This window comes from Crinia signifera, chromosome 3 (assembly GCF_055691185.1).
Source record: "Crinia signifera chromosome 3, ASM5569118v1, whole genome shotgun sequence".
NCBI lineage: Eukaryota > Metazoa > Chordata > Amphibia > Anura > Myobatrachidae > Crinia > Crinia signifera.
This window is the reverse complement of record NC_139219.1, coordinates 126,032,564-126,058,942: the sequence shown is the minus strand read 5'-3', so window position 1 is coordinate 126,058,942 and position 26,379 is coordinate 126,032,564. Positions and strand designations below refer to the sequence as shown.

Sequence of the window (26,379 nt, the reverse complement as noted above, 5' to 3'; positions counted from 1 at the left end):
ATGGTGCCTAAAAAATAATCTCATAAAACGGAGGCTCCAAAATCAAGTAGGTGCTCCTTCTATTATGAAGCCTGTGGTTTGGTCAACGTGCACACTAGGGCCACATATAGGATATTTATGAAAACAAAAGAATTGGGGGAATCAATTTTTGTCACATTTCTCTAGTAAAATGTACTGTGTTCCTTAGAAAAATGTATTAAAATTGCAAATCTGCAAAAAAAATGAAATTTTGAAATTTCATCTACACTTTGTTTTAATTCCTGTGAAACACCTAAAGGGTTAACCAACTTCCAAAATGCTGTTTTGAATACTGTGAGGGGTGCAGTTTTTGAAATGGTATCATTTATGGGGGTGTCTCACATACAAGTCACTCAAAGTCACATCAGAACTGAACTGGTCCCTAAAAAAATCAGTGTTTGAAATTTTCTTGAAAATTTGAGAATTTGCTATTCATATTGTAAGCCTCCTAGTGTCCAAAAAAATTAAAAGGAAGTTGAAATAATGATGGAAACATAAAGTAGACATATGGTCTATGTTAGTTATTAACTATTTTGAGTGGTATGATTATTTGTCTCACAAGCAGAAAATTTAACATTTTGCAAATTGCTAAATTTTCCATTTTTTTACAACATTTTGGTATTTTTCACAAAAAAACACAGACTGTATCGACCCAAATTTACCACTAATTTGAAGTACAATGTGTCACGAAAAAACAATCTCAAAATCACTGGGATAAGTAAAAGCAAAAAAAAGTTATCCCCACTTAAGTGATACATGTCAGATTTGAATAAAAGGGCTCTGTCAGGAACGCAAAAACTGGCTCTGTCAGGAAGGGGTTAAAAGGTTGTCGTTCTTTATTTTCAAAAAATAATAAAGTATTCTGTACATATATCGATTGACATTTTCAATATACTTTCCTGGCGCTGTGGACTGGAATAGTATATTCCTTCAAGGTTTACACGTGTTAATAGTGGATATATGTATGACACATGCACGCTGTGTCTGAATCACATGTATTATACTGTAATGCATATAATCAATACATGACAAAAGAAGGAATGAAAAAAGAAAAAAGTGGAAAAAATGTAAAAGAAAAAATAAAATAAAATCAAAAAATACTAATAGTCTACACACGTGTGTCGTCAATTATCTGTCCAATAAATTGGAGGGTGTGTATACACTGGTTGAATGTGTACACACTGGATCGGGGATTCCTCAAAGGAATAAATGTTTAAACTCAGTCTGTGATTGCGGAACTGTCAAGCGGCGTCCCGCTATTTGTAATCCTCCTTTTGGTGTTAAGTTTTTTGAACGATCAATGATGGTACCTGTATAATATGTTTTCGTGTTCGGGAGCGGCTTCTCATCGGGAGGTGGCTTGGGATCCCAGGGTCCCGGACTTGGGTGCTGTGCCTGTCTACTACGTGGCACCAGCAGATCCGTGTGCAACACGGCTGACCGGGCTGCAGTGAAGGCAGACGCTACTCCCTGTCTGGAGATGGCGCGGCTCACAGTTTCTGGATGGGGATCCTTCGCGGTGACCGCTTTGTCCCCTGTACAGGACCCTGCTTGACCGGCCTGCTCCCCCTCCTCCAGATACTCACCACTGCCGGTACACACGATTCCCGTCAGTCTCACTCAGGTCTCCGTTGCGTGGCGGCGTGTGCACCCGCCGGCTGATTCGACGTGGGATCCTGTCAGGTGTTTGCTTGCTCGGTTCCTTGTAAGTGTGAGTTACCAATGGTGTCTCTGGCCCGGTTTTCCACTGAGGAAGAAAAGAAGGCATAAACCGAAATGCGTTGGAGGGTTCACACGCAACGGAGACCTGAGTGAGACTGACGGGAATCGTGTGTACCGGCAGTGGTGCGTATCTGGAGGAGGGGGAGCAGGCCGGTCAAGCAGGGTCCTGTACAGGGGACAAAGCGGTCACCGTGAAGGATCCCCATCCAGAAACGGTGAGCCACGCCATCTCCAGACAGGGAGTAGCGTCTGCCTTCACTGCAGCCCGGTCAGCCGTGTTGCACACAGATCTGCCGGTGCCACCTAGTAGACAGGCGCAGCACCCAAGTCCGGGACCCTGGGATCCCAAGCCACCTCCCGAGGAGAAGCCGCTCCCGAACACGAAAACATATTATACAGGTACCATCATTGATTGTTCAAAAAACCAAAAGGAGGATTACAAATAGCGGGACGCCGCTTGACAGTTCCGCAATCACAGACTGAGTTTAGACATTTATTCCTTTGAGGAATCCCCGATCCAGTGTGTACACATTCAACCAGTGTATACACACCCTCCAATTTATTGGACAGATAATTGACGACACACGTGTGTAGACTAATAGTATTTTTCGATTTTATTTCCTAGTCCCCCAGACCCCAATTTTGTACCCTTCTAATGCCCCCCACCCCACCCCCATCTACACAACTTCTCTATATGGCTTCCCCAGCTATATATGGCTCTATATGGCTCTATATGGCTTCCCTCTCTCCAGGGCCGGTGCAAGGCACCGGAGCGCCCCAGGCGAGTCGGGCTGGGGGCGCCCCGGTGCCGGGGTGGGGGGGGTGGTACCTGGCGTTCCGCGCTGCCTATTTAAAGCTGGCGGCGGAGGCAGCGGGGGTCCCTGCAGTCTATTAAAAACCACGAGCGCTATCCGCCGGGCTATGCGGAAGCGCTTCTAGTGTGAAAACACTGGCAGCACGCTGATTGGCTGCCAGAGTTTTCACACTAGAAGCGCTTCCGCATAGCCCGGCGGATAGCGCTCGTGATTTTTAATAGACTGCAGGGACCCCCGCTGCCTCCGCCGCCAGCTTTAAATAGACAGCGCCGTAGCTAGGACAGGTACCCGGGCGGCATTTTCCGCCCTCCAGTGGCCGGCGCCCTAGGCAAATGCCTAGGTTTGCCTAGTGGTGGCGCCGGCCCTGCCTCTCTCTTGTTCCTTATTCTGCATACCTTATTTTAATCCTCATTTCCATTCTCATCTCAACCTCCCTGTCTGACAATATTTTTATTTTCTTGTCCCCTTGTCCCTTTTCTTTCTTCTCTTCTAATGTTGATAAACTTTCCATTGTTATGTTCTGTTAACTATGTTATTTTTTCTTATGCAAATATTAGGTTTATGTCTGATACTCATTTATATCCTTGTCATGCATAAACCTCAGCTGTTTATTAACAGTAAACTTAAAAACTGTTCAATAAACTTAAAGTATATGATTAAAAATAAATGACATGAAATTGACATATATCATGTCAAATGCAAAACGGCTGTTAAGTACAGTAATTAAATTGGTGCAATGTAAATTTAAATTACCTTTACGTCTTTGATGTATTGCTCTGTTGCGTCAGCATTTAGTGCATGGGTCATGTTCTTCCTTATTTCTTGCTCTAGAGCACTCACTTCCAGAGATGTTGCCAACACTTCTTTTCTTTTCAACACAAATATCTCTCTTTCATTTGGACAATAGTGATCCTTGGATGATTCTTCCTCCGCTGAATGTAATTCTTTCTCTGTCAATAGCACAGAAGCTAGTTAACTATTCAGCAGAAAAAAAAAATCTCAAACAATCATTTTATTCTACTACAAAGCTCATTACGTTTTTACTTTAAGGGGTACATACACGTATTTTCCTTTTTCGCATTTTCTGAAACCGCACTTTCAGAATCGCATTTTTTCCTGAATTTGCATCTTTAGTGAGATGCAAATTTACTGCAATTAAAGGTGTGATATGGTGCGATTTTTAGTCATGAAAATGTGCGATTTTGGGGACATATGCAATTCTGTGTTAAAAAAATGAAAAAAAAAAATGGATTATCAGACCCGGTTCAAAAAATATGGGAGACATAAAGCGTAGGGGTACCCCGTATTTCTGAAACCAGCCCCAGACTCTTGATCCGATCCTGGTTCCAAAATACGGGGGGACAAAAAAAAAAGGGGGTTCCCCATATTTTAGAAACAGCACCGGCCATATCATGCTCACTGTGACGAGTCAGCCCTGGACGGGGTACCTGGGGGAGTGGGGACCACCCCAATAAAGGGGTCCCCTCCAGGCTTCACCCATCCCGGCAGGGCCGGTGTTAGGGTGTCCGGCTCCCCCCTGCAAACTATAAATTTGCGCCCTTCCATACTTTAAAATAAGGCAGCATGTGACTAAGGCGGAAGCTGAGAATAAAAGTTGTATAATGCCCGTAGTATTATTGCCTCTTATACACATAGGCCCTTATTCTGCTTCACTCGCAAAGGCAAATTCCTTCTCAAATGGACAAAACCATGTGCACTGCAGGTAGGGCAGATGTAACATGTGCAGAGAGAATTAGATTTGGGTGGGGTTATTCTTCAAAGTGAGATCTATATTGCAGTGTAAAAATAAAGCAGCTAGTATTTTCCCTGCACAGAAACAAAATAACCGGCGTCTCCCTGCTTTGCATCCTCTGCTGATCGGGTAGCGCCGGCCCTGTCCTTGGCATCTGTGGGCTGTGGACACTGGGCTTATACGCGTTAATGTGTAAAAAAAAAAAACATTGCTTTTTACAGGTAACAAGTCCCAGCATGCTGGGCATTAATGGGTTCCCTTGGATTTCTAGTCCACCTGTAAAAAGAATGGAAAAAACCCACAGACACAGAGAAAAGTAAAACTTCATTTTACACACACTCATTTTACACCTACAGCCAGCTCACCTTGCAGTCATTGAGGGGTGAGCTGCTGCAGCTGACAGACGGAAACAACGCTGGAGCTTGGGTTTTGTGAGTATACAGTAGGTGTCACATATCTCATATTGGTGGAGGATGGTGGCCACCATCTTAATTCATGATCAGCTGACCAAAAAGGGGATTGGGTGCAATAGTTAAGGCTCCACCATTGAGCTGACCAGCACTAGAACAAGTTCTCACTTGTAAAGCTGGGTACACATCTATACAATCCCTGTTTTCTTGCGACCGTTCGACTGTCCATAGACGTGTCGGACCACCCACAAACAACAGCCGATACGCGCGTACACACCGTATCTGACCATAGTCACCCTGCCTGTTGAGTACAATTTAGACACTTACCACCCGTATCTGACCATAGTCACCCTGCCGGCTGGATTTTAGACACGAACACCAAATAATATTTTTAAAGTAAAATCTTTTATTATAAACTTAACAAACTTGTAAACATTTAGAATATAAATATAAAAACTTTATAATAAATATAGAAAAACAACTATAAACTATCAACATTTTTTAAAGTGGCTGGTAATGGATGGGATCAGGATGATAAGTATCTGTATCCATCCCTGTTTGGGAGTGAGAAGGTGTTTCCCCCAAACCCTGGAAGGGACCACTGGATGAAACTGGTGGTATTGGCACTGGTGAAGGTACTCCAGTTTGTTGCTGCCATGGTTGCGTAGAAGTGTGAGACTGGGGATAGTGGGGATAATGACCTGGCTGGTACATTTGGTGGTGTGGTACTGGGGCAGGGTTGATGGGTTGGAATGACATAGGGGGGTCATCAGTAAGGCGAGTTTGTCGGGTAAGGGTCCTGACACTGGCCTGGTACAGGGTGTCACTGATGATCCGCTCAGCCTCTGCCCTTGTTGCAGGATTTCGTTTTCACAGTTTTTTGGCAACTGCATTCCCCACGTGGTCCTGCTCATCTTCTTCCAATGCCATGAGTCGATTGGCAGACTCCAGAATCTGCTGAGTCATGACCTCAGACGTATCCGCAGTCTGCCTTGGCCTTTTACGGCCTCCACTTGATGGACCTTCAGGCTGCTGCGTGGCTTGATGAGTGCTGGTTGTGGGTGTAGGCATAGAGCAGAGGAGGGGTGAAGGCAGCTGTGACGCCACATCTAGTGTCGGTGAACACTCCTCTTCCACAAATAGAGAAGGCTGTAAAACATACTGTAACAACAAAATCACTGATTTGTTTTTTAAGACCTCTTTACTTCTATATTTCAGTTCCCTCCCACTACTGAGGAGTGGCAAGCTATTGCCCAAGATTTCAAGGATCTTTGGAACTACCCCAATTGTGGTGGTGCCATCGATGGAAAGCATATCCGCATCATGCCCCAGGTAATAGTGGCTCTTTTTTCTACAATTATAAGGGATTCTTTGGCATTGTTTTAATGGCTATTGTCAATGCCAAATATGAATTCATCTTTGTGGACATGGCAGGGTGTCTGATGGTGGGGCTTTGGAAAAGACCATGTTCCATGACAAACTTAAAAGCAATGGACTTAATTTACCAGAGCGGACTCAGAATGTGCATGGTTTAAACTTTGTTTTTGTGGCTGACGAGGCGTTTGCCTTGCACGCCAATGTTGTAAAACCCTACCCACAAAGGTTGCTTAAGAGTGAACGCAGAATTTTAAATTACCGCCTGTCATGAGCTAGGCGAGTGGTTGAAAATACATTTGGCATACTAAGCAATATGTTTAAGATTTTTCATAGTGCCATAAATCTGCAGCTAGATAAAATAGACAAGGTAGTTATGGCCTGTTGTGTGCTGCACAACTATCTACGCAGAAAAACACAGTCTGCACACCCCAATGTTTCAAGCATGGATGACAGTAAACAGGTGAGGAGCCAGTAGGATTAACATGCTTGGAGACCAATCTAAATACAAGAAACGCTACTATGCATGCAAAATTGACCAGAGAGGAGTACTTGCAGTACTTTAATGGTGTAGGCGCAGTGGATTGGCAGGATGACATGATCTGCTAAATTGCTATGACATGCTACCCTTGTACTGTACTTTATTTGTACTTTTCATCTTAATTTTCAATAAATAATTCAAATGTGTGTAATCTATGTACTTACTGTGCCAGAGAGGGTTTCCTCAGGAACTTCAGGGGTGCAAGGTGTGGCGCATGGGGCAGCCTGGGCCAGCAGCCATATTGCTGATGGAGCCCCTCGGCAGCTCTTGGGCCACTGTGAATGCCAGCAGATCATAGTACCAGAGCTTTGGCACATAAACCTGGTCTGCACCAGCCCCTGATTTCTTGGATCCCTCTACCTTGTTCAGCTCCTTTTTGAACACTGTCATCATGTTGGCAATCCTTCCCCGCACCAATTCAATGTTAGCGGTGGGGTAGTAAGGGAGGCTGACCTTCACCAACACCCTCCAGCGCCACAGCTCTCTTCTCCCTTTTCAAGTAATCTCTGGATTTACTATTCCAGAGACAACTCTGGTCTCTGTAGGCCTCAATGAACTCCTTCATAAACTCCACGTTCTTCTCTGCCATTCTCCAAATGTCTGTTCAAAAATAAAACATAATGGACATTACTTTCATGATACACACAACATACATCAATAAAGCATTTGTCATAACAATTAACTGTGGTTGAGTAACTCACCAAAGGAAAGCGTGAAAGGAAGAGTGTGTATTCTGTTGTTTATACGTCCACGTATTTCTCCAAAATGAAGATTCTTTTGTGTCGCAAGCATAGAAAACCTGTTGCACGAATGCAGAGAAAACTGTGTGATTGGTTAATAGCGCTCGAATGACCTGCCCATGCACGTGTTCAGTGGCACAAACAATGTGCCTACAAGAAGCCATGTACTGCTCTCACATCACAAAACTGGCTTTTGACCCTGTATTTGAAAACCACTATAAAGACGGGGTACGCATCAGCCGGCAGGGTGACTATGGACAGATACAGCAAACTGACTGTAGTCGCGTACCCCAATCTTTATAGCAGTTTGCCGTATCTGTCCATAGTCACCTTGCCGGCTGACTGTGTAGACGCTTTCCCCTGTCTTTATAGCAGTCGGCAGGGTGACTAGGGACAGATACGGCAACCTGCTATAAAGATGGGGTGCATGTATATTATGATTATTTATTTAATTATACATGGGGAGAGGTGAACACTTCTTGTGCTGTAGGAGACATCATGCAGCTATGGAACGCCCACATGGGCGTTCCAGCTTTGGCAGTATAGTCGAAAGAACGGGCAGCATATCGATCAAACGTGCGTACACACTGCACTTTTGTTCCGATATGGGCCCGTCCTGTTGGATGAATATTAAACAGCACTGGACCTTCGACCGACCGAATATGGACGTAAAAGACCGTTTTTGGACGTACAGAGGGAGTCGGGACAGCGTACACACCTATACAATCTGGACGGCTGTCCGTCCCAGAACAGAAGAACGGCCCGATGATTGTATAGATGTGTACCCAGCCTAACCTGCTACTGGCACTCGGCTGCTATTCCTTGGTATATTCTGGTTCCTAATTGTGCGCCTGTTTGATAGTTCCAACTAGTACTAGTCTCCATTCAGTCTGCAAGTACCAGTATCCATTCTACACCGGGAATATCAACCAACAAATATAAATGACCATTCTACTCTGTGCACTTTATTAGCAAGTACCAGTTCCCATTCTATATTGTTCACTCATATAATAAGCACAGTGTGGTGCATTCTACTCCTCAGTACTCAATTACTATAGTAAATGAATCTCTTTATCTTGGCGTTACATAATTATCAAACGTGGTCCTCAAGACACCCCAACAGTCCAGATTTAGGGATATCTCACTGAGGTATTCTGTAAGTCATCTGTTCCTAAACATAGATATATATCCTTATAAATGGAATGTTGCAGTTCCTCGAAGACCACATTTGAGAACTACTGGTCATCATCCATCCATGACTGTGTGCGGGCTCTACACTTCATCACTATTCACCCACAGGACACTTGCTTATACCACTGCTAGTGACAGCTTTCCGATCATCAAACACAGTGCTCCCTACTTTGGCACATCCCCTACTTGCAACCATCATTTTAATACAAGTTAATACAATGCAAATGCTGGTACTCAATCACCTCTCACATGAGCCAACCCTTCTATTCCTCATCGGAGGTCACAACCCCCCACATGAGAAGTATACTGACGCTTCCCAATCATAACTCCCACACATCTGTTAACACAATAGCACTGCCATGAGTAACCCAGCTACCATTGAGGCATGAAACATCTAGTGCCAGCAATTACTACTGCCCAGAATAGAATAAAATATGCAGGTGGAACCCTACTTTTACCTACTGCTGTTCCTATCTTGCTATTGGTAGAAGTGGAAAGATAGGAAAATACTAAAGTATCTTGATTAGCAGTTTGTGTGAATATATGATGTGACACGTGAGCTGCCAGGTCCCGTGCAACTCTGCAAGCACTGGATGTCTATTTACCAAACTGTATCTTTGTCGCATTGCGATGCTTCTAGAACTAATACACCCGGAGACCGTGCTGATAAATTTGATACACAACTTTTGTATTGTGTTTGACTGTCTATATCAGGCATGTTCAAACTGTGGCCCTCCAGCTGCTGTGAAACTACAAGTCCCATCATGCCTTGCCAAAGTTTTGCTATTAGGGAATGCTAAAACTATGGCAAGGCATGCTGGGATGTGTAGTTTCATAACAGCTGGAGGGCCACAGTTTGGACATGCCTGCTGTACAACGGAACTTGCATTTTATAAAAGGTTCAGCTGCTATTCTTGAAGCACTTCATGTACAGAGCTTCGGTTGCACACAGATAAACAAGTGATTAAATGCATTTTATGCATAACAAAAAAGATGTCAAACGCTAGAAGAGTCTCTGGCATGTGGCTAACACATCTGTAGTGGGATTACAGCTTCATGCAAGGCAATGGAAGTGGCATGATGTTGTTTATGCGCCATTACACCCCAACATTACACAAATATGTGGTCCATAGACACAGCATCATTGATAAAAAAACAACATTTTGCAAATTGACATATTGTGCATACAGCACATCTGCTTACCTCAGATAACAAATCCTTATTTCACACAAAAACAAATGTATGTTCCAGTGAAGCTGGCATTTTAAATCAGCATTTGCTTTAAAAAAAATATAAAATATTTACCTTTATATGCATCTGCATCATTGTTGGGTGTGTTTGTCAATTCAGTCTTCAAACTATTTCTAAGTCTAAAACATGGAATAAAAATTGTGGCAAAAGGGGCAGTGTGCTACAAAGGAAGCAGGGGTGTGTAGGTAGAAAGCCCAGTGATGTCATGTAGTGTGCCTCCACGACACAGCATCTTTTCACTATTGATACAGATACTGTGCACAGGTTCTCAAACTCGGTCCTCGGGACCCCACACAGTGCATGTTTTGCAAATCTCCTCACAGAATCAAAATAGCTCCACCTGTGAATCTTTTAAATGGTGTCAATGAGTAATGAATACACCTGTGCACCTGCCGGGTGAAGAAAGAGTTTGAGAACCCCTGGTGTAGTGGATGCACAAAGTGACTTTTTAAAATTTGGCTGGATGACTTAAACCAGTAACTTTAAGAGAGTAAACATTCACAACCCTGTCATTAACAAACTTTTGCTCCCTAGTCCCCGGCCACTTACTGGCATCAGTCATCAATACAGTCAAACTCCACCTCCTAGAGACTAACAAACCACACTTGCACCTTGCTTTTTAAAGAAAGTTTTCTACAGGCGTTCTAACTTGCTCAGTCAGGCTGCAAGGAGTGATACAATCGAATCATCATGTAGATAAAATAATAATACATTTTATCCTTCTAATGCAGTGGTGGCCAACCCGTGGCTCTTGAGCCTCATGCGGCTCTCCCCCTTGTAAAGTGCGGCTCCTGCTCCCACTGCTGCCCGCCGCCCACTGTCCATCCCAGTCCCCCCTGCTGCTGGTTCCCTGAATTCCTTCTCCTTCTGAGGGGAGGAGAGTGCCCATCGCGCATCTCTCCTACCCCTTACTGTGCATCCTTGTGACTGGGCCGTCTGCCAATCAGAGCTTTCGGGCCAGCAGCCAATCAGGAGCCGGCCAGCGAGCTTTGATTGGTGGACGGCCCAGTCACAGGGAAGTGAGGGGGAAGGAGAGGCGTGGTGTGCTGTGCTGTGCTCTCCTCCCATCGGTGACATGACAGGAGGACTGCAGGGGGACACCAGACTGTCCTCTCTCTGCCCGGCAGCAGCAGCAACAACGGTGAGCACTGCTGCTGGGAAATTTGCACTGTGCGGGCATAGCAGTTTGTGGCACTGTGGGGGCATAGCAGTTTGTGGCACTACGGGAGCATACCAGCTTTTTGGCACTGTGGGGGCATACCAGCTTTCTGGCACCATAGGGGCATACCCGGCACCGTGTGGTGCATACCTGGCACCGTGGGGGGCATATGTGTATCTGGCACTATTGGGGGCATATGTATATATGGCACTGCACTATTGGAGGCATATTTGTATCACACCCACCCAAGGGGTCAAAATAGACTACACCCCTTTTTTTGGCGCATGCGCCTTTGGCGCGCGCATGATGTCGGCTCTTTAGCTTGACTACCGATATTTTTCGGCTCTTTACCTCTGACCGGTTGGCCACCCCTGTTCTAATGCAAGACTTATTTGGGCTTTCTAGCTAAACAACCCCAGTCCTTTGTAGCACAATGTCCCTTTTGCCAGGAAATATAGTAAATATTAGTAGCAAATCAGGGTGCAGCAGCCAATATAGCACATCATGGGGATTGACATGTCATAGGAGGCAAGGGCATGGCATAACATCTGATACAAGGTTTGTTGGCAACAATTGCATCATCAAGGTTATTCCCCCGTCTTTACACTGCAGAAATTACCAGTATTACACAGCTGTAGAAAGAGGGGGATCAGTATTATGATGCAATTCAGGGTAGGTGACTGGGTGGCAGGTAATGGGCAGCTTTGGGAGAACTGCCAGTACAGTATTGCCATTGATCAACTTTATTTGGAATCTATTAACACGGTCAATACTTTTGTTTGGTGCATTAATTCCCTGAGTTTCTAAAATCTGTACAATTACACATAAGTAATGGGGATCTTGATGCTCTACAAAGAGACTTCACTGTCAGATGTTATACTCATGGCAAGGCTTTCCTCAACCAAAATTAATTGAAGCAGCATTGTCCAAAATCAAATTCATTATTCACACAAATACATCATGTATATTAAAGATACATTATTTCAAAGATATGCATGTTAAAAGCACAATGCCAAGGTTCTGATAAATCTAATTACTGTACATCACTAATTTTACATATCAGACCAAAAACTGCACAAATCAATCTGCACTTAATATCAGACACTCAACCACTAGGAAAATGCATTGCTCAACAATTGTTCTCAAAGTTTTTCAGGCAATTCTGCCTTGAATCCATAAATGCGTCTTTGATGCCCATCAAAAAACTAGCTCAGCACAAGACTCCTGCCTTTTTCTTAACATAGCTGAGCTATGATAAGCAGATCTGATAACTCAACTAAAACACCTTATTCTTTCAAAATATGACATAGCAGATAGCCTTGAGATTGAATACCTGTATGCAAATTGTATTTTTTTCTGAACTTGTCTGTATCCCCCAGGTGCTAAAATTGCTCTTGTTGTGCACAAACACAATGATCAGTTAATTGGCTTGTTAAAAAAAAATCAAAACTAATGTGTTTGGAGCTTACTGGGGCTGATTCGGACTTAAACAGCAAATTATAGCACTTAGCCAAAACTATGCTGTACTGCAGAAGGGGCAGATTTAAAAGGAGCAGAGATGTACAGCATTAACAGGAAAGTGTTCAAAACTTAATTGCAGTGTAAAAAATAAAGCTGTCCAGTATAAGTGGGCTGCAAGCAAAATAATCCAGTATATACCCTGCTTGCAAATATAAATAACCTATTTTAACCCCTTGCACTTAACTTGGTTGCTTATAGGCAGGACTTGCGTGCCAATAGAATTTGTCAAAATAGGTGTGAACATTACCACGCAAACATTTTTATTCATAATGACCTGTAATATTTACCTTACATAGGGAATGTAATCTTTTTTCAAAACATTTTTTTAGTTGAATTTATATAACAAATGTGAGCGATGCTGGCACTTCTAGTCATACTTGTGGTGGATATTTTGCCCATAGGAGCAGACTCTCAGAGGCTCAGGCAAGTCATGCTGAAAGATAAATGTGTGCTGGGGGGAAAAGGGGGGGTTGGGGTTTAATAGTAATGTGTGCTGGGGAAAGGGGGTCATAGTATTGCGTGCTAGGGGGAAAGGTAGTCCCAAGGAGGGTTTGAGAGTGCTCAGACGCTGCCCGGCTACTCTCGTCCCGGCAGTGCGGCTCTGCGCAGCGTGACAATGTGACAGGTCACCAGGGATGTGCGGTGAGGTAAATGGCTGAAAAATCCCTGGCAAGTACCAGAGCCAGATTTGCACACAATATATGAGCCATGGGCTCATATTATACACATGTGCAGCAGTATACACACTGCTGGAGATTCGCTGAGTTTTAATAAGAGATGTGCAGAAAAGGTAGCCAGATGAGGCACTGCCTCACCTGCCATAGACTTTTCGCCTATAAAAATTATTAAAATGATAAAAATAAGAATTTTTTAAAATATTCTTAGTATTTTTGTCATACTTTATCAATTAAAAATGCCGGCATATACGCTAGTATGACAGGGAAGGCTGTGCCTCACCCCACCGCATGCCACTGCAGGTCACGCTACGCAGGCCACAAAGCTGCAGAGCATGTTTCCGGCTTCCCGACACCGCCCGGCACCCGTTTTCACTGCGCGTCCACCCGCCGGATCCTGGCTTCGCCCGCCCACTGGCTCGTGGCTTCGCTTGCCCGGCTACAAAATGCATGCCCAGCTTCACTGCCCACCCTCCCGGCCGCACCGCACATGTAAGTTAATATGCGGGGCGGCCAAGGAGGGTTTTTATTATTAGGGAAGCCAATCCCTGTATCGGGCATTTTTCAATCCCGACTACCAGGATTGGCATCCCTAGTGGTTACCCAGACACTGCCTAGGCATGACCCTATGGTGGTGTCCTCGTCCATCTAATTCCTTGTGGCAACAAGCATTTCACTCCACCCATGGCAACAAGCATGTAATCCCCCATAGCATCAAGCATGAAGGCACTGGCATTGAGCAAGAAATCCCTGGCAAATAACATGTAGGTAAGTGGCACTTATGTGGCATAATATGTAATAGCCATTGCAGTGTATGATATATGTAATGGACACCATGCTGTGTTGCATAATGTGTAATGGGCATAACAGGGTGTGGCATAATGTGTAATGGGTATCACAGGGTGTGGCATAATGTGCTATGGGTATCACAGGGTGTGGCATAATGTGTAATGTGCATCACGGTGTGTGGGAGCATGTGTAATGGGTATCACAGTGTGAGGCATATTGTGTAATGGGCATCACAGTGTGTGACTTAATGTGTACTGGGCATCACAGTGTGTGGCATAATGTGCAATGGGCATCAGTGTGTGGCATAATGTGCAATGGAAATCAGTGTGTGGCATAATGTGCAATGGGCATCATGGTGTGAGGCATAATCTGTAATGGGCATCACAGTGTGCAAAATCAAGAATAGAATTGAAGCAGAGGTGAAAAACAAAACATTATAAGACAGGTCAAGGGGCGGGGCTGGGGGCAGGTCAATGGGTGGGCTGGGGATGGGTCAAGGGGCGGGCCACTGTCTGAAAATCTCTCAACACAAAGTTGGTAACCCTAAGTACACATAAAATTCCAAATCTCAGCAGATGTACTCACTGGTCATTGTATTCCAAGGCAATCAAAGCTTTTTGTTCCAGCTTCCTCACAGTCTGCATTGCTTCATCTACATCTACATTAACAGGTCTCTTTTTCATTCCAGCTATTTCTGACATTAAAACCTGTTAAGTTTTAAAAAGCAGATATATATCAACAATAACTTTCGGGGAAAAGTGGGTGATTCAGGTTGGTTTGCAAAAGCAAACTCCTCCTTTAATGGACAAAACCATGTGCACCACAGGTGGGGCTAATGTAACGTCCAGGGAGAGTAACATCTGCCCCACTGGAAGAAGAATGAGGTTAGGCCCAAAGTTTGAATTAGGCCCTAAGTTTCAGATACCTTTATCGCTATATAATATATACCATGTTTTCTTCCCTCCCCATCATGACAATCCTTTTGTGGGCCTTGTCATCAGCAGATGATTAAAGTCCCACTGGACAAGTTGCGGGCTTAAGTACTCGAACATTGCTGAATAGCGGGGACAGTTACTGCCAGCACCACTATCAGGGGTGGGGGGGATGGACTGACGGGACGCCAGTCCCAGGCATGGACAGAAGGGGGGCCTAGTACTGTCTATCAAGTATAATTTGCCCTAAACAAAGGTCACATTTCCTATGAAGCAATGTAGAGGTATAGTAGTGCCGCAGGTCTCACCAGATTGTAGTAGTGCCAGAGGTCTCACCAGACTGCAGGAGGGATCAGAGCAGGTATTGGTATTTTAGGTATTTGGCACAGCATAAGATGAAATTTTACAACAATTTTGGAAATTTAAAAAAAAATGAATGCCTGGGCAACGCCGGGCGGGTCAACTAGTAGAATATAATTCGGACAATAGATGAATGTCCTCATTCAGTTGTGCACAGAATGAGGATGTACTGTAATTACAACAGATATATTTACTACTTTGAATTGGTTCCTTAAGTTTCAGCAAGTAGAATACAATTGTAATTCTCTAACCAATTACTGTACCTCGTGTTGTATTGAAGATTGAGAATTCAAAAGGTAATCTATGTATGATTCATATGCACTCTAAAAAATATAGGGAAAACAACAACACACAATATTAATAACAATTCTGCAGTAGTAGTAATTAAAATATAGTATTATCAGAATAAATAAATAAGTTAAGATGTATATTATACCAAATACACCATAGTTATTTATCTACCTATTAGCACAAACCTATCACCTACACAATGCAGAAGCAGCTACATAACCACTGTTATAATGGGCCCAAGGCAGACCTATTCCCAGAGTTGCCAATTTGCAGCCCTGCCAATTATCGATAGCCATCACTGGTCGTTCCCAAAATGGTTGACAGACGGCTGGCATTTGTAGACAGTATCCCAGCATTTTTCTGCATGCCAGTAGGAGCTGGTAAGCAGGCTGCAAAGAAGGGGACAGGACCCAGCCGTCCATCGCAAAATACGGGGAATACTGAGAACTCGGCAGATTAGTAAATTAGCCGAGTTCTCACGCCATATTTTCAGACTAATCACAGCCGTTTATACAATGTCCTCCTTGGTTTTGTTTTGGAAGCAAGTTGCCATGTTAAAGTGCTCAAATTATCTAGGCAATTGCTGAAATGCAGCTGTTACAAGAACTATTAATAACAGGCTTTTTCCATATGCATGATATTTGACTTAATGTTAACATAATTAGATTGTGCACACACGGTGTGATTGGTGCCTGCTTAAATCAAATCGATATTAGTGGACCCAGTATCTGGCTGGGCACCAGCGTCGACTGTCAGGGTGGGAGGGACGGCATGTGGGGTGGGGGGGGGGGGACATGCTATATTAAGCAGCATGGCTCTCGTTCTGTCATAGTAGATATAGACCATGCTGCACTGTCTATTTCTACTTTCGATTCAAATAGCGTGGGGCCATGCATCGAGATTGGATTCAGCAAAACATGGTGCAATTTTCACTGCTTTTTTTTCACTGCGTTTTTGACTAGTCAAAATCTAGTGTGTGCAAATCGCATCGGGTGTACACATCATTGCACTATTTTATTGTTTTATTCCTAATCCCTAAGAGCTGATGTGATATTAAAAGGAATATAAAGATAAAAGAAACACATAAGTTAATCTTTATATATATTCGATTTATTTATACTTTTTTGGAATTTATGAGCATTTTTTTTTCTTGAATATTAAATAAATACACAAGAGGGCGCCATTTCTCCTTTTCTATTTTGTAGGACTGACTGAACAGCATTTTTTTGTGAAAAATACAGTTACCTGAACTACAGGGCATATACAGTAATATATCTAGGGCTGGTTTTTGTTTAATGAACGGACTAACATCTAACAGATTATTAATACATTTTTAATAATATATTATTTAAATCTGCATAAGCAATGCACATGTAAATTGATTTAAGAATTTACTGGTATTTCTAATTTTGGAGAAGGCCATGAGCAATTTGAACTATGGCCAGTTAGATGTAGGCCAAATACAGTACGCTGTGTGGCAAGTCAAAATGACCTTGCCTGCACAGTCTATTTTGCCGGGCAATAACAATACCACACTGCCGCGCATCGCTTTCACGCCCAGTGAACACATGGTGCCATTCTGGCTAGCTTGCTAGGTAATTTATTCTAAATTTAGTTAATATTACCTAGCATATCGCACTGTGGGGGTCATTCTAATTTGCTCGGTCCCTGGCGAATTTGCATTGGGGACCAATGTCATATGCGCATGTGCAGAGCTGATGTGTGGGCACCTTTGGCAACCTGCACATGATCGTTATGATAGTCGTAAAATGGGGAGGGGATTGAGGTGGCCAGGGGGCATTTGCATGCAAATGCCCTGTGTTCCCTGGACGTACCCACAAAACGGTGGGTGCACCCAGGAAATGCTGGGCCATCCCCAATGCGAACGCAGGCAGGTGGCTGACGTCCCAGGATATCAGCCACCTGCCCCGTTCTCGGACTGGAAGGTGCAATTCAAGGTCAGCCCAGACTGACTTAGATTTGTGAGCAGCGTAGAAATCATTCCATGATCTGCAATATCCATTCGTAAAGCAGCGGGGATGTGCGGTCCACAATGGGGGGGTGGACATTCGTGCGGGTGGTGGCCGGTGTTGGTTGTGTGTACAAAGATTAAGGTTGATACTTTGTTGTTAGCACCAGATGTTCAAGATAGTAAGGTGGTGGAACACATACAGCAGAATTAAGGGTCCCTTCCTGGTTATGGAAGACTTCAAGGACCAAAAATAAATAACATTAGATGTAGCCTGCTCTCACCGAGTCAAGAGAAAGGAGGTAAGTACTACTTATCTAGGCCAAATGGAGGGGCCCTCGTGGGGCCTGAGCCAGCTGCTGAGGGGGCCATTGTTCACATTTGCAGCACTGCTGAGGCAGGGGAGGATCAGTATGTGGCTAATAAGTGTGATTTGCCGGCCCCAACACAACACTTGTCTATAATATATTGCTGGGCGTTGTATAGCAAACAGTGAGCAAAGGACACAGGTACATATAATTTTATAGAATACACTTGCTAAATATTGCTTCAAAGCTGATTGGTTTTCAAAGACAACTTCTCTCTTTTCATTGCTTCATACATATCCCCCTCACTGCACAACATGTAAATGCATATACACAGCTATACAGGCACAGCCTGCATTATTTGGCAGGGTTCTCACTCCTGGAGCTGCCCCTGTGAATAGCACATGGTAAAGCCTCTCACGTGTGGTCACAGTCCCCCCAGGCCCATTTGAGCTATTGACAGCCCTGATGATGGGAGCCGGTGGAGATAAGGGTCATTGAAGTAAATGCTGCTAATGGGCTCATTGGTGGTCGGCCCTCATAGAAGGGCACAGCAGGTACTCCCATACACAGGCCTTGGATGCACAAGCCACCCCAACAACTTCAAAACTGGGTCTCACTTAGAATGATTTGGGATTTCACCAATTTTTTTTTTTTTTAACTGCATTGTAAAACAGGTTGGCGAGTCTCCTGGGCCCTAGATGATCACACATGTTGCCTAACCAATTATCCAGCTCTCTTAAACCACCATGTGCACTCATATCCTTATCATTTATTCACCATGCTAGGGAGAAGGTCATGGATAAATATGACCAGGCTTCTCTGCCCTTTAGCCAAAATACAATAAAACATTAAAGTTTTTTTCCAGGGAGTGAAACATTGCACATGGACTGGACTATAAAACATGATGGGTTGCATGACAAACTATTACTTATTTTTTAGCAAGACACAAGGATAATTCATCCACATAGAATGTACCAATAATATTATTAGTACAGATATATGTGTGTGTGTGTGTGTGTGTGTGTGTGTGTGTGTGTGTGTGTGTGTGTGTGTGTGTGTGTGTGTGTGTGTGTGTGTGTGTGTGTGTGTGTGTAAAATATTAAATACATATATTACATGTTTACCTTTATTTGTCTCAGTATATTTCCAAACACAGAAGAATCATTGCAAACATGTTTGAATATTTCAATGTAGAACTCCAGATGGGCACAATGTGGAGACCTTGTATCAGGAAGTCTCTGAATAAGAAATTGAAAAGAAAAATAAATTAGGCAACAGACAGGTTAGTACAGTGGTTACTGCATACTCTGGCCTGCATCTACTGTGTCATTTGCCAAATTTAATGTGCCTCAAAATGTAAAAAATCCAATTTATATTACCTAACCGGCTAAGGGCTTCTTTTCCCAGAGTTCACTGATCCAATCGGATCCCTCCCAGTGTCCCTTGTAGCACATGCCTCAGCTGACACATCTGCAGATGTTACAGATGTAGCGCCTGTCATTCTTGCAGGGGCTGGCGGTAGATTCGCCAGCCGCCAGAAGGGGACACACGCGTGCACACGAGACGCACGCATATCCCCTCACTACGGAGCTCCCCGCCGGTTCCCACCATTTCACCGTCGGCCCTCGATGCCCGATTCCACCTCCCCCCTAACCCTGCCTTTCTCCCTGTGGAGACAGGCAGGGTTCGCATCCCCCGCCGACAGGAAACTGGGACCAGTCAGGAAATCCAGTCAGATGGAGTGCCATTTCCCCAGAGGGGGCAGTCTGGAAAGCCCCAGCGCTGAATGAAGGGCGCTCCATTTGTATTTACTGCTACCTTGGTACTAGGACTTTTTACAGGTCTGAAATGTGTTGCGTAAGTGACCCTTATAACTATTCATTTTTATACAAGAAAGTTTTTCTCCTCCAAAAGAGGCAAGTTTCCCTCTGAGTTTGTACTAAACAAAAAGCTAGGTACAGGTCAGGTAATAAATACAACTTTTTGTAAATAACTTTAACAAAAGCCAAACAGTGGGTCTCACTTTCTGCAAAGCAAAGGATCAGACCATAATAACTATACACAAACAAACATACTGTAATAACATTTACAAGATATAATAATAATAACTTACATCTACTTTACTAGATTTATTATGCAGTCTAAAATATGTCCCAGCGTTTCATGGACGTGTCCACAAAAAGCGGTGGGTGCGTCCATGAACACGCTAGGCTTACCCCTGCAAACGCAGGTGAGTCATGACGACATGACGTCAGCGCTCATCCCACATTTGCCCATCTCCGGCCAAATAAAAGTCAGCCATGACTGGCTTTTATTATAGAACGGAAGAGAAATCATTTGATGGTGAGCGACCGCATGCGAGTGGATGTGTATATGCAGCCTAGCGAACAGGTCTGAGTCAGGCCCTTTGTTAAAAATCCTTCCACTTGACCTGAAGGCAGGGCATTGTACACACAGGCTGTTATACTTCAATGTAACAATTTATTTTTCTAAAACAATGTTGCAGAGTCTCGCTGTTGATATTTAGGGAATACTGTATTAAGGAAAGTATCCTAAGTGTCTCTCTAACTTTGCACATCTGCAACTGGTGTTCTGTGTGGGGATTGGGGAGATACAGAGGCCACCAGGCCAGGTACTGTTTGGTACAAAGATTTGGAGAGGTTTTTGATGCCATCATTCCTCTGTGAACTGCTGGGTCCACTTTGATGCAGCTGCCTCCAAACTCTACAAGTGTACAAGAAAAAGTGGGATGGACTCAATCTCAAGGTGCTAGGTAATGTATGGAGACAATACACATATATATCCCTGTTGTTTGCATGCTGTAGGCATTCACAGTCTTATTCGTTCTTCTCTTTGATATGTTAGATTGTGTATCCAGAGTCATGAAATGTGAAAATATAAACACCCAATGTGTAGAATAGTCAATATATCTAATTAACTTCACCAGTGACCCCCTAACTGACTTTGCAGTAAGGTCCATTTGCTGGTTCCCACATAGGACTCCATGTTAAACTTAGAGTCCTATGGTGGGAAACGCCTTATTAATTTCATAACATGGAAGCCTATGGAGGAGCGTACAGCCTATCAAGTGTGGAGCTCCCCTGGAGTTCTGACCTGATAGGCTGAGGGGAGTCCCATTGACTGATATCACTGCGATTTTCCTCAATCTCAGGGAGTAGCTGCTTTTGTACACAAGCAACTCCTTGTGTCCTGCTGGTTACACAGGTGCTCGATTTGTTTTTTTTTTAACCCCTTGGATGCCTACTATGGACCAAAGAGGACACGATCTACACTGGAGGAGGTAAATATAAAAGAAATTCCCATGGGTCCGCATGGGATTCTACTAGAGAACTGGACCAAACCTATGGGGTCATGATAGGTGAGTATGTATGTTTTTGTATATAAGTAATAAAGTTATAACTTTGTTAGGTGTGTGTCTGTGTGTGTGTGTGTGTGTGTGTGTGTGTGTGTGTGTTAGCAGGGAGCTAGCTGGTTTGACAGATACAGTACTGTAACCTGCATGGATGAGACAAGGTTGTTTACTCACAACTGTCCACACGTAAAAATACGTAAAAGATGACACACAAATGATGTACCTAGAGTTATGGTACAGAGATATAGGTAATATTACTGATCTCGTAACAATACGAAGGATGGTATAAGTAGTGAATCTGATACTCCACCAGAGATGACAGATGAAATAATCACCCTGATGTATTCAGATCCCTACCAAATAAATGTGTGGTGTTTTACACAGTATATAATCTGGAACACACCAAATGGAGTAGTGTGTTACCAGATTTGATGATACCGACTGGAAGTACCAGAATCGAATGTGTCGGCAGAACCAGAACCTGTATTGACACTAAGGAGTAATGGTAGGGAGAACACACCACTCCAAAGCTCACATACAGGTAAAGGCTGGAACTCGCTGCAGCTGTTCCAATTCAGTGTTCTAGTCTCAGGCTGGAAATCCCTCTCAGAGAACAGACTAGCAGGATTATGGGCCCCATACAACAGCAATCACAATTAATGGATTTCCAGATCCAGGGATTTTTTTGGCCAGATAAATGGATTCTACAATCTATCTGACTTTGCCCACACATTACAGATTTATTTCAGTGATCGGCAGATTTTTCCATCTAAAGATTGCATCTTCATATCTGGAAATTGCCCAATCGATTGTCATTTCAGCTGTTCATAATGTAAATAGATGAAGAAGCCGTATTGGGAATGCCCACACATATAAAAAAGATCCGCAGAGAATACCAGATTATTAAGCATGTTTAAAAATCTGATTAAGCAATCGATTGGCGATCCCTATTAATTTTTGATTGGGACTGCCAATAGGGGGAGCCCACACATCTAAAATTAATTGTGGCAATCATCTCCAGATCTCAGGATTGTCACAATTAATTGCTGATGTATGGGGCCCATACATCTAACAATTTGTACACAGATAAACTGGCTGACTAAAGTCTCACAAATTACTTCTTTAACCCCTTCCCGACATTTGACGTATATATACGTCATGGCCGGGATGTACTTCCCGACACATGACGTATATATACGTCATGACTTTAAACTGTCCCCGCGTCTATAGACGCGGTGACAGTTTAAACATGTCTGCTGTCCCTGACAGCAGACATGTCCCTGCATGCCCAGGGGGGGCTGCGATGCCGCCCCCCCGTCGGCGATTGCTGTGATTGGCTGTTCAGTGTGAACAGCCATTCACAGCGTTTTCCTGTGTTACCGGCGAATCAGACGCTCGGTAACACAGGTGTCAATCACCGCCGGGCGTCAGGGGGCATGAGGGGGTCATCGGTGACGACGACACCTCACCCCACCTGCCCCCAAGGCTGTGATTGGCTCGTCGGACCGACGAGCCAATCACAGCCAAGGCGCGCCATTTAAACTAACGGTGACTGCGCTGCAGACGCCATTCCGGTCTGGAATTGCGTGCAGAGCGGTCACCGGCCACTCTGTCCTGCTATACATACCTGAACCTTGCCTTATACTTACCTGATCACCGCTGATCACCGCTGGTAGCGTGCTGCCAGCAGCTGGATGCTTCCTGGATCTTGTGACTTCCTGTGTCCTGCTGCTGCAGTGTCATAGAGTCCAAGATAGTGATAGATAGTGAGAGATAGTGACAGAGAGTGACAGAGAGTGATAGAGAGTGATAGAGAGTGATATATTTTGTGTCTGCTGCACCCCCTTTTGTGCTGATCACTATATCTGAGCTGATCAGCAACTTTTTGGGGGTGCAGAGTTTTTTTTTTATATATATACACCTGTCAGTTGCACCAAAGGTTGTGCTGCCTGTGCAACTGACTGCTGCCCCCCCTTTTGTGCTGATTAGTTTAAATTAATTAATCAGCAACTTTTTGGGGGTCCAGGGTTTTTTTTTTAATATATATACCTGTCAGTTGCACCAAAGGTTGTGCTGCGTGTGCAACTGACTGCTGCCCCTCCCCTGCTGCCCCCCCTTTTGTGCTGATTAGTTTAAATTAATTAATCAGCAACTTTTTGGGGGTCCAGGTTTTTTTTTTTATATATATATATACCCTGTCAGGTTGCAAACAGTTGTGTGCCTGCTGCCCCTCACTGCTAATCAGTGTTCACTGATCACTGCATCACTGATCTGCAGTTTTTTTTTTTGGAGAGTGCAGTGGTGTTTTGTTTTTACACCCACGTTGCTTTTGTGGGTGTCCTGTGGCCGCTGAGCGCTGATCAGTGACGTACAATCACTGAACAGCATTTTTGGCACAGGGTTGATATAATTTTTTTTTCTGCAGTTTTTTTAAATTGTTTTTTTTTTTTTTGGAGAGTGCTGTGGTAAATTTTTTAAATAGTTTTTACACCCACGTTGCTTTTGTGGGTGTCCTGTGGCCGCTGATCAGTGACGTACATCACTGAACAACATTTTTGGCACAGGGTTGATATAATTTTTTTTCTGCAGTTTTTTTAAATTGTTTTTTTTTTTTTTTTTTTTACACCCACGTTGCTTTTGTGGGTGTCCTGTTGCCTTTGAGCGCTGTTCAGTGACGGTCGTTACTGACCAACATCTGTGCTCAATTTTTGGCGCAGGACCTTTTTTTTTTTTTTTTAACCCCTTCAATTTTTATTTTTTTTAACCCCTTCAATTTTTTTTTTTTTATTGGGATCAAATTCCTGTATAAAGTATTTTTTTTTCTGCACTACATACACACTACACACTACATTCCACCCGTGTTGAAATAAAGTTTGTACCCCCCCTACACTATACACGTGTTGAAACATTACACTTACAGAAACACAAAAATAAAAATGGCATCCCAAATGTCATCCCAAATGTCATCCCAGTCCTCCAGAAGAATGTATTCAGCGGAGGAGGCATATGCCATGCTTGCCTCTGACTCTGACACAGCCAGTGAGGCAAGCGGGGAATTTGAAGGATTCGTCTTAAGCTCCTCTTCCTCCTCTGGTGATGAGGGACCCCCTCAAAGACGCCCCCGTAGAGCAGCTGAGACTTCCCCCCCAAATGATTGATCCCGTATGGACCCCACCACCAGACAATTTTGAGCCCCAGGTTCCTGAGTTTTTGGCCATCCCAGGAATCCAATTTGATAGTACAGGTCTCAGAGAAATTGACTTTTTCAAATTTTTTTTCTCTGATGATTTTATAAATTTAATGGTGGACCAAAGTAATTTATATGCCCAGCAGTTTATTGCTCAAAACCCCACGTCATCATTTGCTAGGTGGACCTCTGTAGATGCAGTAGAGATGATAACGTTTTGGGGTCTGGTGTTACATATGGGCATAGTAAAAAAGCCAGAAATTAGGCAATATTGGAGTACAGATGTTCTGTACAGCACCCCATTTTACCGTATGGCCATGACTCGGACTCGTTTTGAAGCAATCCTTAAATTTATACATTACACCGATAATGCACAGTGCCCACCCAGAGATGATCCCACCTTTGACCGGCTATTCAAAGTCAGGCCGGTCATTGATCATTTCAGTGCCAAATTTGCAGAGATGTACATCCCTGACAGATTTATTTGTATCGACGAGTCCCTTATACATTTTAAAGGAAGGGTTAAATTCCGCCAGTACCTTCCCAGTAAGAGGGCAAGGTATGGCATAAAAATGTATAAACTGTGTGAAAGCACCTCAGGGTACACCCACAGGTTTAGGGTTTATGAAGGGAAGGATTCAAGAATTGAACCGCCAGAATGCCCCCCCTCCCTCGTAGGTGTTAGTGGAAAAATTGTCTGGGATTTAGTGCACCCCATCCTGGATAAAGGTTATCACCTCTATGTGGATAACTTTTACACTAGTATCCCCCTGTTTAAGGCCCTTGGTTCAAGAGGTACAGCAGCTTGCGGTACTGTGCGCAAGAACCAAAGAGGCCTCCCAAAAACGCACATTGCCCAAGTACTGAGAAGGGGTGAAAGCAGGGGAATATGCACCGAAAATATGTTGTTGGTCAAATATAAGGACAAGAGGGATGTCCTTATACTGACAACAATTCATGGAGACAGTACCACCTCCGTCCCTGTACGAGGTACCAGTACCCACACCTCAAAACCTAATTGTATCCTAGATTACAATAGGTACATGGGCGGAGTGGATCTTTCAGATCAGGTACTGAAGCCGTACAGTGCCCTGCGGAAAACAAAAATCTGGTACAAGAAGCTGGCCGTGTATATCATCCAGATGGCACTGTATAACGCTTACGTGCTATTCCGTTCTACCAGCCAGAGGGGGACATTTATGCACTTTCAAGAGGAAGTCATAAAGGGCCTAATATTTGGGAACCAGCAGGCAGAGGGCCCCAGTACTTCTAGTACTGGCCCCCGTATTGTACCAGGGCAGCATTTTCCAAACGAAATCCCCTCCACTGCAAGAAAGGGCAGGACACAAAAAAGGTGCAAAGTTTGCTATAAAAAGGGAATAAGAAAGGATACTATTTTCCACTGTGAAACTTGCCCCGACAAACCCGGCCTATGTATAAAGGAGTGTTTTAAAATATACCACACATCTATGGATTATTAGGTTCATCATTTCACCGTGCTTCGGGGGTCTTGCTAATGCCACATAGCACCCACCATTCATTCCACCAGAATCTGAGCTGCAAAATCCAAAAATCACTCCTTCCCTTCTGAGTCCTGCCATGCACCCAACTGGTATTTTTTGGTCACATATGAGGCATTGCCATACTCGGGAGAAATTGGGGCATAGATTTTCGGGTGCTTTTTCTCCTTCATACCTTATGAAAATGAAAAATTTTGAGCCAGAACTGCATTTTTGTGTAAAAAAATGTAATTTTTCATTTTCACTGCCAGTTGTATCAAAATTGGTGAAACCCCTGGGGGTTTGAAATGTACACTATAACCCTAGATGAATTCCCTGAGGGGTGTAGTTTGCAAAATGGGGTCACTTGTGGGGGGGTTCCACTGTATTGGTGCTTCGGGGGTCTTGCTAATGCGACATAGCACCCAGCAACATTCCACCAGAATCTGTGCTGCAAAATCCAAATATCACTCCTTCCCTTCTGAGTCCTGCCATGCACCCA

At 43.8% G+C, this 26,379-nt stretch overlaps 1 protein-coding gene across 2 annotated transcripts in view; it reads right to left on the bottom strand.

Annotated features, from left to right (window-relative positions):
- Positions 1 to 3,538: 3,538 nt before the first annotated feature.
- Positions 3,539 to 26,379, bottom strand: part of C3H6orf118 (chromosome 3 C6orf118 homolog) — a 36,322-nt gene continuing 13,481 nt past the window's right edge. The window contains exons 4-9 of one of the 2 annotated variants that reach the window (XM_083176474.1): positions 18,943 to 19,056; positions 15,514 to 15,573; positions 14,544 to 14,665; positions 9,870 to 9,934; positions 7,335 to 7,432; positions 3,539 to 7,233 (exon numbers count right to left, since the gene is read on the bottom strand). In XM_083176474.1, coding sequence (XP_083032600.1) covers positions 7,374 to 7,432; positions 9,870 to 9,934; positions 14,544 to 14,665; positions 15,514 to 15,573; positions 18,943 to 19,056 — 420 coding nt within the window. In that variant the 3' untranslated portion in view covers positions 3,539 to 7,233; positions 7,335 to 7,373. Of the gene's footprint in view, positions 7,433 to 9,869; positions 9,935 to 14,543; positions 14,666 to 15,513; positions 15,574 to 18,942; positions 19,057 to 26,379 lie in introns of both variants that reach the window. The other variant, XM_083176473.1, reaches the window with a different exon arrangement.